The 13,538-nt window shown below is 33.7% G+C and overlaps 1 protein-coding gene across 1 annotated transcript; it reads left to right on the forward strand.

Annotated features, from left to right (window-relative positions):
* The first annotated feature begins 4,721 nt into the window (after positions 1-4,721).
* On the forward strand, positions 4,722-13,409 carry LOC101220036 (putative uncharacterized protein DDB_G0271606). Its single transcript, XM_004140034.3, has 2 exons — positions 4,722-5,344; positions 12,297-13,409. Exons 1-2 carry the CDS (start codon positions 4,854-4,856, stop codon positions 12,925-12,927), a joined length of 1,122 nt encoding a protein of 373 aa, XP_004140082.2. The 5' UTR covers positions 4,722-4,853; the 3' UTR covers positions 12,928-13,409.
* Positions 13,410-13,538: the final 129 nt, after the last annotated feature.

Consider the following 13,538-nt stretch of genomic DNA (forward strand, 5'->3'; position numbering starts at 1 on the left):
TAATTCAATGTAGGGGTGCATCGGTTTGGGGAAAACCCAAAATTTAAAGTTTTGCTCAAACCAACTGCACCCATCGTCTGTTCAGGTTGGTATCGATTTGGTTTCACCATTTGGATGTGTACATGCAGGAGGATTATAGTGAGCCGAATTTGGGTTTTAAAGAACCAAACCTGATATACCCAAGTTGATCGATTTATATTAAAATTTAGGTATTGTATCAAAAAAGCTTGAGATTTGAGATTCATCAAAGTTTGCCGCGTTTGATGTTTAAGATGGAAAGACATTTTCAAGCTAACCTTCGTTTGGTTTTAATTGGTTTGCACTCTCTCCCTTGAATTTGAAGTTTCCATTTCTCCTTCCTACCATTGTTGTATTTAAAGATAAGTTTTTTGCCTTTACGTGAAGGTAAATTTGGCTCTTTTGGAAGGGGAAAAGAAATACAATCTTATGTTGGTCCTACTTACCACCCAGTTTTAAATTTGTCATAAATTGGATAAAAGGTCCTTAGCTAACAAATCTATTAAATTTAGACAAAATACATGAAAAAATTGGTGAGAATATTTACCAACATAACATAATTTTAAAATCTTCATGATAGGCATTGATGGGTTTATATTTGTGTCTATAGACAAATTCTAAAAGAAATTGTATGTATTGCTATACTTGTATAAGAAAGATCATTTTAAAAAAAAAAAAAGAAAAACATTAAAGGATAAATATTTCAACATTTGCCTTCAAGTTCGTTTCAAGATGTCTTTCTTACCCACCTTGTTAATCAATATGTCCAATTGTTTCTTTGGAAGATAAAGATTATAAATTGTTCCTACTTCAATTTTCTCTTTAATAAAATGCTTGTCAACCTCGATATGTTTTGTTCTATGATGTAGAGTTGGATAATGTGTAATAGAAATTATGGCTTTATTTTTACATTAAATTTGTATTCCTTTGATCCATATGCCCTCACAAATTTCATGAACTAAGGTTTTGAACTCTGCTTTAGCACTATCTTTCGCCACCATATTCTATATTTTCTTTCTCAACAAAAGACTAACAGATAAAAGGTAGATTTTCTATCTATAGCACTTTCAACCCAATGTGCATCAGTGTAGACATCTATTTGGAAGCGATTATTCCTTTTGAATATAATACTTTTTTTAATTGACTCTTTCAATCGCCTCAAAATTACGTAAGCAACTTTAAATGAATCGGTCTAGAAGCCTGCATAAATTGTCTAACCATGTTTACAACATATGCAATATCGAAACGTGTAAAAAACAAATAAATCAATCTACTAACAAGTTTTTGATATTGTTACTTGTCCTTTATCTCTTCTACTTTTGCTACTTGTAGCTTTAGATTAGGTTAGGTTCAATAGGAGTTGTTGCAACCTTGAAGCTTGTTTCTTTACGTAAGTCAAGGCATCCTTTCTTTAGTTAACAAATCTTCTCAAGTTCTTAGTTTGAAACTCACATGTCAATTTTTTCTTGAGATCAACTAAACATGCTTCATCCTCACTTGCAAGAATGATATCATATACATAAACAATCAAATTTGAGGATTCATTATTCTCTAAAGTGTTTACAAAATAAAGTATGATTTACTTGATTTTGAAGAAATCTATAACCGGACACGACTGAGCTCTTGGGACTGCTTATGGCCATAAAAAGATTTATTTAATTTTTAGATTTTACTCCACCCAAGTCTCTTTTCAAAACCTAGTGTTAAGCTCATAAAAATCTCTTCCTCATAATCACCATTCAAAAAGGCATTTTTCATGTCATGTTGATAAAGCGGTCAATCTAAATTAAGTGCAAGAGACAAGAACTCTAATGGAATTAATTGTAGCAACATAAGTAAATGTTTTTCGATAGTCAATATCGTATCTTTGAAAGAATCCTTCAGCTAACTAGTTTGTTCTTGTATCTCTCAAACTACCATCAACATGACATTTTATAGTAAACGTTCATTTAACCCCATTAGTTTCTTATTTTTATGCAAATCTGCTATTTTTCCAATTTCTATTTTGTTTTAGAGCATTCATCTCCTCCATAAATGTTAATTTTTAATTTGGATAATCTAAAGCCTCATATTCTTTGGAACAAATAAGTTATCTATTCTGGATGTAAAAGCTCTATGCCTACTCGACAATTTTTTATATGACATAAAGTTTGCAATAGAATAGTTGGTAAAACTTCAAATACTTTTTTTATGGCCGATGGAAACATTAAGATCAACACAACTAGCAAAGTACTTTGAATAGTTGCAGTAGTAGAAATGGAAGGAGGGTTACTAGCTTCATTAATCGAACTCTCAAATTGGCTAAGTGATGGAACGACGATCTTATCTTGACTCCATTGATTGAATGTTCTTCGAGTATAAAACTTAACCTACGGCACTAGATCAATATAACCATTTTGTACTATTTCTCCCTCTAAATGAAAAGTTTCTATGATCATAGGACAATTAACATTTGAACTTGAAAGAGGAATACAAAGTATCCCAAAAAGTTTCTTATATATTTGTCTATCAAAACATTTATAACTTTTTTTACTTGAAGAGTAGCCCTCGATAATGCATATATTTAACACCCTTGATCAAGTTTGGACCAAAAATAACTTGGTTTATGAACATAAGTAGTACACCTGAAAACTTAGAGAGGTAACCGGATTATGTAGCTAGGATGCTAGAAATATAGTTTTTGAGACAGTTGATGAAACTTTTTAAATTCAAGATCTTACTGGGCTTTCTGTTTATTATATAGGTAGTTGTGACAATTGCTTCCATCACAAGTACTTTGGAGCATGCATGAAAAACATTATATCACCATGCCATTTAAGCAAATGCTTTTTTTTTCTTTTCTTTCACCAATTCTCATTTTACTAAGAAGTATCCCAACATGTAGTTTGATGAATAATTCATTTCTTTCAAAAAAAAATCACCAAAAAGTCATTGAAGTACTCAGTTCCATTATCATATATAAAATACAAAATTTGGTTTGAAATTGAGTTTTAATCATATTGTTAAAATGTTTAAAAATGTCTTTCACCTCAAATTTTGTTTGCATTAAATAAATCCAAGTTAAATGATAAATAAAGCCAAGATAAACGAGTATGATCATCAATAAAAGTAACGAACCATATATTTTTTTTTTCACTATGAGTAGTAATTTTATAAAGACCGCACACATCAAATCACTCTGAACTAAATTGCAAGAACACACATGACTATAATTTTTGCATTGTTGTTCAACCATTTATTAGTGGAGAAGGATAAGTTAATGATATGAAAATCCTAGGATTTGAAAATTGGAAAAACTTCTAATATCAAATTCTAAAACCATCGTCAAATTTACAACAATTCAAAGAGAAGAATTCATTGAACACTCCACAAGCAAGATGATCAAACTTACCTGAATGCTCAAACATGTCATTCTATAACAAAAATGGCAAAGATTGGTGATGAATCTCTATCATAAATTCGAAAGAAAATTACATTCCAAATTCAATATGGAGAGACTTGTTTGTACAACCTAATGTCTAGGCTTTATATAACCTCCCGATCAAAACCCTAATCCAATAAAATCAAAACAAAATACTGCCCCTACTTAAAACGTCACTATAAAACTGAAAAATACTAAAATTATATCATAATTATTAATAAAATATAATTAATAATTTGATGATTGGTCGATTCCTAGCGAATGGAGCAACACGTTGGTGTGTTAACAACGGCTAAAAACGACTAACAATGAGTGGGAGCGATTCAGTGAGATCTAAAGAGACAGTGACAACGACTAAAAAACTTCAACGAGAATTGAGAAATATGCCGATGGAAGGAATTGAAATGAAGTAAAACACTACATGGGCACACAAATCTAAGGAGAAACAAAAAAAAAATCAAAGAAGAAAAAACACACTGAAGCAAATGTGACACAAATACATAGACAAGAACTGTGAAGGTCGATTGAGAACAAATCTGAAGCAACACTATTCAATGGAGACGTGACAATAAACATATATTTTTGTTTTGACTAACATAAAAACGAAGCGAAAGTAACATATCTACACGAAGTCTACCTCCATCGATGGCGGATTGCCTCGACAGAATTAGAGGAAGTGCGATGACAATGAACAAGCCCTAGTAGATTTGCACTTATACCATATCAAGATCGAGACAAATGGAGATGTTGTATTCAATACTCTTATGAAATGTTACAAACGAGAGATTATAAATATAAAAATTAAATGAACTTACATTAAATAATCAATACATGGTTGACAATATATTTGACATACTACTCCATTAAATATTTTAATATTTATATCCGATTAAAAAATGAATGAAGCATACTCAATTTGTAGTGTTTCAAAACCAATATAAATGAATTTGTTCGAATCGGTCCAATTATTTATTCAAAGATTACAATTAATTAAAAGGAAATTATGGTGGTTAAAAAAAATTTAAACTATTTATAAAAGATAGGAAAATAATAATAATAACTTAAAAAAGGAAGAATTTAATAGATTGTGTTATATTTAAGAAATAGTTTAAATATTTTGGAGAAATGGTAAAAAAATATAACATTTAACACAATATTAGTTGAAGTGTAATAAATTTTGTTATGAGAAATACATTTATTTTATTTTATTTTATTTTTGCTAATCAATTAATTAAGCGAATTTATTTATGTATTTTTTTTTTTCTGTGTCAATATATCACAAGAGCTGCTCTCCAGTACGGTCATTCCCCTGATGGCTTTCCGAAACTTCTTCGTTTGTCTTTGCGAACTTCATCGTCATAGATGCCATTTTTGAATTCCTCTCTCATTCAGCGGAGTCCGAGAAGCAACCGAAATGGACGAAGCTAAGGCAATGGCTGCTCAACACCAACAGCAGCTACTCTTGCAACAGCACAAACAGCAACAGCAACAGCAGCAACAAACGCAGCAGCACCAGCAATTTCTTCTTCTTCAACAATTGCAAAAACAACAGCAGGCTCAGCATCAGGCTGCTGCTATCTCTCGCTTTCCTTCCAATATCGATGCCCATTTACGCCCACCGGGTCTTCATCTCCGCCCTGGATCCATTAACCTTCACCAAAACCCTAACCCTAATCCAACCGCTTCTGTTTCTAATTTGCAGACTAACCCTAGTCCCAGTCAACCACCGTCTCAACAATTGCAGCAACAGCAACAGCAGCAGCAACAACACCAGCTGCAGCTGCAGCAGAGGGCAATGCGACCTGGGAACCAGGCCGAACTCCAGATGGCTTATCAGGACGCTTGGCGCGTTTGCCATCCTGACATTAAGCGCCCCTTTGGATCCCTTGAAGATGCTTGCGAAAGGTTTGTCCTTTTCTAATGCGTTTTTTTTTTTTTTTTGTTGTTGTTGTTGTCTAAATGTTGTATGATTATGTTTTGGAGCCTAATGTTAACGAGTTTTTTGCATTCATTTGCCTAAGGATTTCTCATTGCCTAATTACTGCATTTTTTATTCTTAAACTCTGTTTTGGTCATTTGTTGTATACTTCAGGGGATTTTTTAAGTTTAGGGCCCATGTCAAATTTGATTCTAGAGCATACTTGCTCGAATGTGGAGCTAAATGACATGATATATGTTACAGGAAACTGGTGGTATATGTTTTAAGATTAGTAGGTTACACAGCATGAAGAATTCGTTTTCATTGAATGGAATGCATCTTGTGCAGTAGATTTAGATCCTTCTTTTTGTAGTTATGACTTGGATGCAAATTCAAATTATTGCTTGGGTTGTTCAACTTTTGTTTCTCATCTTGTCATGTTTGTTGGATAATTATAAAAAAAATTCATTATTATTCAAGAAGTTTCTTAAAGACAATTTTTGGCCATTGAATCTCACATTTTCTCCAAGATTAATTTATTTCCATTGGATCTTTTACATCTCTCTAGAACATTTATCATACACATCTATCTAGGAAAAATTAGAGCCATATTATTTGCTTGATGACCAATTATCTTTTGGCTAAAAATAGGTGAGGACCCATGGTTGCCAAACCATCTAAAAAATCTCCAACAAGTTGAGTGAGGTATAAAATAGAGAGAGTTTCTTCTTATAAGAGAGCTTTGTATTTCTCAATAAGAAATAAAGTTTGCTCCTATTTTATATGGTGAATTCTTCTATCCTTGCCCGTGGTTTTTACCCTAATTTGTTTAGGGGTTTTCCACATAAAATTTGTGTTATACTGTCTCTCTTCTTCTTCTTTATTATTATTTTTCTCAATCTACTTTAGTTGTAATCTTATCCTATTCAATCACACTTTGTATTCACAACAATGTTTGTAAAACTGAACAGCTTGTTATTTTTTGTTTTCTTTTTTTTTTTTTCTTCTTTTAATGAAAAATCAATCTTTCATTGTGAGAAAATGAAAGTTGGAATACAAAATAACAACCCGCCAAGTAAAACCAAATCCTAAAGAAGTGAAAAGGGCTTCCAGTTCAAAACAGTTACTTGAATCCTTGGACTCTTGAGACCTAAATAGAAGCATGACACCTGATGAGAGACCACATCTTTTCTCACTCATCTAGTGAATTATGGTGCACCACGGACTTTTTAGGCACTAGGCAAAGTTTGAATAATTTTGTTTGAGCAAGACAACTTTTCATTGGTAATATCATATATGAAAAGGAAAACCGTTCATGAGACAAATTCCCAAGGGAATGGGAAGGGAAAAAAATGTAACTAGGTCAACTACAAGCATTACAACCAACAAGGTATGTAAAAATCATAAAGGATTAGCCAAAAGACTAAAAGATCTGAGGACAACAAGACTCAGAATCCACCGGCTCCATAACAAATAGCCCTATAGTAAAGCTCTGCCAGCCAAACATAGGAGAAAAAGCAGCCCATAGAAAACCATTTGACAAGTCCTATCTTTTGGTTCTTTTTGTAACAATGTACAAATTACGTCTCCTGTGCACTTTCTGTAGTTATGGTTGAAGTCCTATCGTTTGGATCCTTTTGTATAAAATGTACTAATTATGTCTCCTATATGGAGACCTAGACACAGAAAGTTGTAATTATAGCTGAGCTCCAATCCTTCTAATAAAGATTGGGGGGGGGGGGGGGGGGGGGGGGGAGGTTTCTCACCCCTCTCCCCTTTGGTTGTGTTCTGTTAGTGCTTATTGCTTAATGCAAATTAGTTTCTCATCCAGAAGAAACAAAGTTCGGAAGCTTTCAACGATCCAAACTTTTAAATAATATTTAGTTTTCAGAACACCTCTTGAAATTGAAGAGTTCATCCAGTTGTCTACAAAAACTCTCAGCAAATGTCCACAACCAATGAAATTGATACGAGTTCTATGCATGTTTAAGATTGACAGACAGGAGGGTGCATTTTTCCTTTTTTTCATGTGTTTGGTTGCTTTTTTGATTTCCAACCACAGAAATTGCAGGAAATGATCGGTAAGTTCCTTTTCCATTCTGCGTTATGAGAGAAGGGGAAGTTTTTGTGGTAGGCCAGAAGCATAGTTGTGGGGGCTAATCTTTAGAGGAGTTAGTGGGGCCTAGTGATCTTTGGTCTCGTAAGGTTAAAATATCTCTTTGATCGTAGTTGACAAAGTGTTTTTGTAATTATTTGTGAATCCTCATTTTACTTTATTGGAGTTCCTTTCTTTTGTGGGGCTCCCTTTGGTGGGCTTGGTTTTTCTGAAATACTTGTGTTATTTCAATTTTTTTCTCAGTGAATGGTTTCTCATAAAAAAAGAACTGTGCTTCTTTGATATTAGATCAAGATCAAGGTAAAAGCATATGTTACGTGAGGTTCCATTGTTAATTAGATGTATTAGATGTAGTATGCCTCATATAGAATATTAGGGGTTTTATTTTAACCATGTATATTGGTTAAAAAAAATTTGAAGGCTTTTTGACCCCATGAGCAAAAGGAAATAGTGGTCGGTAGTTGACTCAAGGGCTTTCTTACTGTTTCATACTCTGTAGATAGCCCAATCTACCCTATCATAGTGAGATATTTGAATTGAAAGTGATATTTTGTTTTTTAAGCCTTTAGACTTGATTATGTAAATTGTACATTCATCAAAATCTTTGTTTCTTTTCCTTCTTCATCCTTGTTTTCTCTATGGTTTTTTGTTATATTGTTGTGTTTTATGTTTTTCACTTGTAGTTTGTGTCTTTTGAGCAATTACCACCTTTTTCTCATTATATGAATAAAAAGTATTATTTTTTGTTAGACAGAAAATGGTGGTTTGTTTCTTATTTAAATATAAAAATGAAGTTAACCTTCCTGAATTATAAGAGGACTTTTTTCACCATTTCCATGACTTTATTTAAGGTTCACGCCTTTTGTTTCGTTTAATTTTTCAAAAAACAAAATTAGCAATTTGGTTCATCTTCTTTCTAATTTTGCATTGGGCTTCCAATCCAAACTATTCGCTTTGTCCTCCCTTGATTTCCTTGGAGTTCTCCGGTGGCATTATTATTTCTTATAATGAAGAAGGATCCATGATCCTCAATGGAGGTGCGTTTTTTCTTTCTTAATTGGAAACCTCTTGTGACTGCAGCTATTTCTCAAGATACATCAAAGTTTTGTGCTCTTTAGTGAGGAAACATGGATGTCGTTGGTGATTTTATTGTCTAGTTGTGGTCTTTTGGAAAATCCCTATTGAGTTACTTGTGTCATGAAGCTTATAGACCTCTCAATGAATATTCATGACCCAATCATTCTTGAACAAAATCTGTCTATCGATTGTACAAGTACAACTATGTCCTTGAGTTCAAATGAAGCTATCCTACTTCTGAATGTGGATAAGATCCTTCAGCAGATTTTGAAGAGGCATCCACTTTGGTGTTCTCAATGTTTTGTAAGGCTTTTTTAGGCTTATGCTTAAGTAGGCCCTAACTTTTAGTTTTGAGGCTTGCACCTTTGTGAAAATGTATTGAGGCTTCAACTCTCTACAACTTTTGAAGCATCTAAAAGAATATTGTTTTTTTATTTAAGGGATACAAATAAAATTCCATTCTTTTTGTCTGATCTCTCTTTTAACTGCTCTAGCTCTGCCAATAGAATGTTCAATGTTGTTTCTCCTCATTGGTATTCGCTGTAAAGCTAATACAGCTGCTGATGGTGCTTTCCTTCATTGCTCCTTGACATCTTCACTTTAGTGGAAGCTGTTGAACTATTTTACCATATTTTTGGAGGTCACCCTAGGTCTACTGTAGTGCTTTCGGTCCTTCGAAACTGTTTGTTTGATAAAAAGTCAGGGGTTGTAAGTGGCAAAGTAGCCTTGCTGCCACGATCTACTGAGATTCAACCCTTCGTTGATCCAATTCAAATAAAAAGTCAAGGTTCTTATCAGTGCAGTATCATTCATGTTAGCTCCTTAGACTATCGGGCAGAAATGCTGAATGACTTGAAATTATTGAAGATCTGTGAAGGGAGTTTGGTTCATCCAGTGTTTCTTCTACTTATTCCTCTCTCGAGATTCTCCTTTTCTGAATTGTAGCATTTCCTCGATTGTACCTTACTAGATTTTTTCTAGTGTTATCCTGACATTTACACGTTGGCCTATCTCACAAAACAATCCGCGTGATCCGACAACATTTGGGTGTTAAAGTAGTTTATAGGATATTAACTTCTAGGTAGGTGGCCACTATGAATTGAATCCATGATCTCTTAGACATTTATTGGGGTTGTGTCACCTTTTTAATCACCAAGTCAAACCCATGATGGTTAGTAGTTCTTGTTTCTGATCTAACTTTTTTATTAGAAGGATGTTTTCTAGGTAAGATCTCCAATTTTTTAGTTCTTTTTTTTTACGGGAACAAGCCTCTTTATTAAAGAAAATAAGTGAGACTTTGAAGCTCAAAGTACAAGAGTATTATACTAAGAACAAGAGAACTTGAAAACTATACTTGGGCAACATAAAATATGGCAACCTATGAATCAAAATCAACCAGAAAAGTAACAAGCAAAACAAAGCCTCTCGAAGACAAAACATCTGTAGAAGGAAAAATACAAAGCAGAACTTAAAAACACTCTCTAGAGGAGCCCATTCAAATAAAAACTTGCAAACCCAAATCTTTAAGATGAAGGAGAAAGAGAAGTGCCAAGTAGAAGCAACCAGTTGCCTTAAATCTGTCTCATTGGGCCAGTTTGTATTAAAAGTGTTTTTCCTTTTCTCTTTCAATTCCTCTTTTGTTTGTGAGCAAATTTACAATATTACTTAGAGAAAAATGCACTTTTGGTCCCTAAGGTTTGAGGTTGATGTCTGTTTGGTCCTTGAAGTTTTAAAATGAACACTTAAGTCCCTAAAGTTACTTAGACCATTAGTTGACTAACAACAAAATGATGTGCCTATTAGATACGAATAGTTAGTTTGCTTGTTTTGGTAAAATAATATTATAAAGTTATTTTCTTTTTTTGAAAAGGAGACCTCTTTATAATATTAATATTAATATATAATAACGAGACAAAGTTCATAGTACAAGAGAATTATACAATTGAGCATGTAACCTTGGTCCAAAGAAGGGGAAAGGGATGTCACACCACAAGATGTTTGTATTGTCTAAGGTTTGAGATTGATGTCTATTTTCTTTGTATTAAGATCTTTACTAGTGTCTCAACTCTTGGTTGCTTTGGTTCTTTCGTTGTTTCCACTTTGTGATCATTTGTTGGTCGTTTTTTTATATGTTTTGTCTGGGTTCATCTTTGTTTAGTTTGTTTGGAAGACTTGTCTTTTTCTTATTTTGCTCTTAGTATATTACTCTTGTACTTTGAGCATTAGTTTCATTTATTATTAATAAAGAGGCTGTCTCCGTTTCAGAAAAAAAAATTCTTATCAATTTGCAAATTTATTGGGAAGAAAATAAGACCCATGGGACTGGAGCTTGAGATAGGATGAAAAAATGTAAATTTCATGGTAAATAAGAAGATAGGCAGCCATGGAAGTGGGGAGCAAAGAAGAAAATCAGACAAAAAAAACCTGAAGATTGAGGTTCGGAGAAAGAAATAAAAATTGGAGGTTTAGGGAACGAAAGATTGAGGTTCGGAGAAAGAGAAAAAATGAGGTTTGGAGAAAGAAAGAAATAAAAAGGAGACAATGAAAAAGAAAAAACGAGATGGGGATAGGATAGCAACGAAAGGAACAAGAAAAGAAGAGGGAATTTAAAACTTATTATAAAAAATGGTGCAGTACCGTAATGGAATGTTGAAGGAGAGGAGGGGAGAAAAGGGGAAGAGGAAAGGAATGGTACATCATAAGAAAATAATAGTATAATATTTTTTGTCAAATCAGCAAACTGACTAATCATATTTAACAGCTACATCATTTTGCCGTTGGTCTAAGTAACTACGAGACCATTTAAAACTATTTCTCAAACCTTGGGACTAAAGTGTTTATTTTTAAGTTTCAAAGACCAATTAGACATCAATGTTAGTAGTGAAAGTACATTTTACACTATTGTTTATTATGGTGGGCAATCATTTTATGATTCATTTGGATTAGAGTCCATTTTGTATTTGACTTTTGGACTCCATTTTTGTTGGGCTTGTTTTTCGTTTGCCTTCCAAAAAAGAAGTCTTATATTTTCTGTATTCATTATGGTTTCCTGTGGTTCTGTTGTAGGATGAAATTCTTTTTCTGATTTTCCTGTTTAGTGGTGATTAATTTTTAACCATACAGTTGTATAATTCTCAGAACTTCAATTATCTTTTTATGAGACATTTGGATGCCAATAGCTGTTTGCAATTTCTTTTTATTATTATTACATTGTTTAGGTGGATGGGGTGAAATTGGAAATGGAAACTGACCTGCTTTTATTATTATTATAAAGAGAGTTCCTTGTTGTATAGTTAAAATTGGTTAAATTACAAATGATACTTACGGTTTGGAGAAAGTTAGAATTTATTCCTTTATGGTTTGATAATAAAATCTTTGTAAATAATCCTCGAGGATTTTATCAAACTATAGGAATTAAATTCTAGTTATAAAATAGAATCTAAATTCTAACCTTCTTCAAACTAAAGAACCAAATTTGTAATTGAACTTTTAAAGCATTTAGCTATTTGATCACAAAATTTCTCCCCGTTCTATATAGTTGAGATTCTCAGTCCATCGTTATACATCGAGATGTTGAAAGAATTACAATAATCATATACATAGACCAGGTGGATCCATTTTAGTTTTAAAATAGTTCCATGTGGTCTTTGCCTATTCCTTTTGTTGGTTGGTTATTTGTATTTTCTTCCGTTCTCTTATTACAATTTGATCAATCGTTGACGTAATGTGCAAAAAACATTGTACAGGTTGCTGCCATATCATGTGGTGGCTGACTATGAGGCTGAAGAAGATGATAGAATACTTGACTCTGATCCAACTGGCCAAATGCTGTCACGCTCACAACAGTGGGACCATAACATCTCGGCAAAAATTTCCGAGTTCATTGCCACTTTTGAGAAACAGGTGTTGGCCTTCAACATCATAACTCGCAAAAGAGCATTGGGGGAGTTCCGTTCAGAAGAAAGATTGATGTTTGAACAAGCCCTTATGCAAGAAGAGAAACGGAACCTTCAGGAACTGAAAGCTGAGATCGAGTTGAGAGGGAAAGCAAGCAAAGAGGCTCATGATGCCAAAACGCGAATGGCTGCTATGATGCAGACCGACCAAACACGGAGTGAACCACAGGCTAATGAAATGATGATTCGAGCTTCCATGAGAACAGGTGCGCATGTTGGATCCCAAAGCAACGATGTTCCGGTTGGGGACCAGGAGCAACCTCATCCAAGTGAAATGATCAATGGATGGGGAAACAACACACAGGGAGATGAGAAGGAAGCATCAGAGGACTTATTGAATGATGAGGAGGCTGAGAATGGCGACACAGGCATGCATGATAGTTGGCGCGAAGTTGGGGAATTTGATCTAAATTCGAGATGAGAGATGTCGGTGGAGCAGCTTAACAATGGAATTGGTCAAAGTGAAGTCAGGTTGGATGAAGAATGTTGAGGATTTAGCTGTTTCCTCCAATCAATGCAAAATAGTTTGTCAACTCTGTATAAAGAGAGGTGCTGCTTATTTGAGGAACAACAAATTGGAAGCCAAAAAGGCAAATTGTCCATTGAACTGGAGGACGATGGTATACTCTGGATCTTTTAGTAGAAATACATGTCTTGCTTGTATTCTGTATTTGTGACAAAATTACTACAATCGGTATGATGTGTTAAAAAGAAGATTTGGAATGGAAGAAGAAATTGAGGAGGAAGCTTCCTTATATTGCACCCTTGTCTTCACTCTACATTAAGGGCAACGTCCACGAAATCACTGTTTGAGTTGCTTTCACATTTAGGAATGCTTCATGGGCAAAATGCAATGTCAACCACACCAACATGAATGATTTCATCCTAGATTTTTTCGTGCTCTCTTTATATATATATACCTATATTAGAAAAATGACTCTTATTTGAAATCTTGAAACAATGTGTTATGTGATTCCCATTTTTTTTTAATAACGCTTGCAACCCTAAACGTTCTTAACGTAGGGGTGAAAA

The sequence above is a fragment of the Cucumis sativus genome, chromosome 6, assembly GCF_000004075.3.
Source record: "Cucumis sativus cultivar 9930 chromosome 6, Cucumber_9930_V3, whole genome shotgun sequence".
NCBI lineage: Eukaryota > Viridiplantae > Streptophyta > Magnoliopsida > Cucurbitales > Cucurbitaceae > Cucumis > Cucumis sativus.

What these genes read in the sequence shown, in the direction of transcription:
- LOC101220036 (XM_004140034.3), top strand. Translation starts at nt 4,854, where the DNA reads ATGGACGAAGCTAAGGCAATGGCTGCTCAACACCAACAGCAGCTACTC. An exon ending in CTTGAAGATGCTTGCGAAAG is followed by an intron (nt 5,345 to 12,296) that starts GTTTGTCCTTTT and finishes AACATTGTACAG; the next exon opens with GTTGCTGCCATATCATGTGG.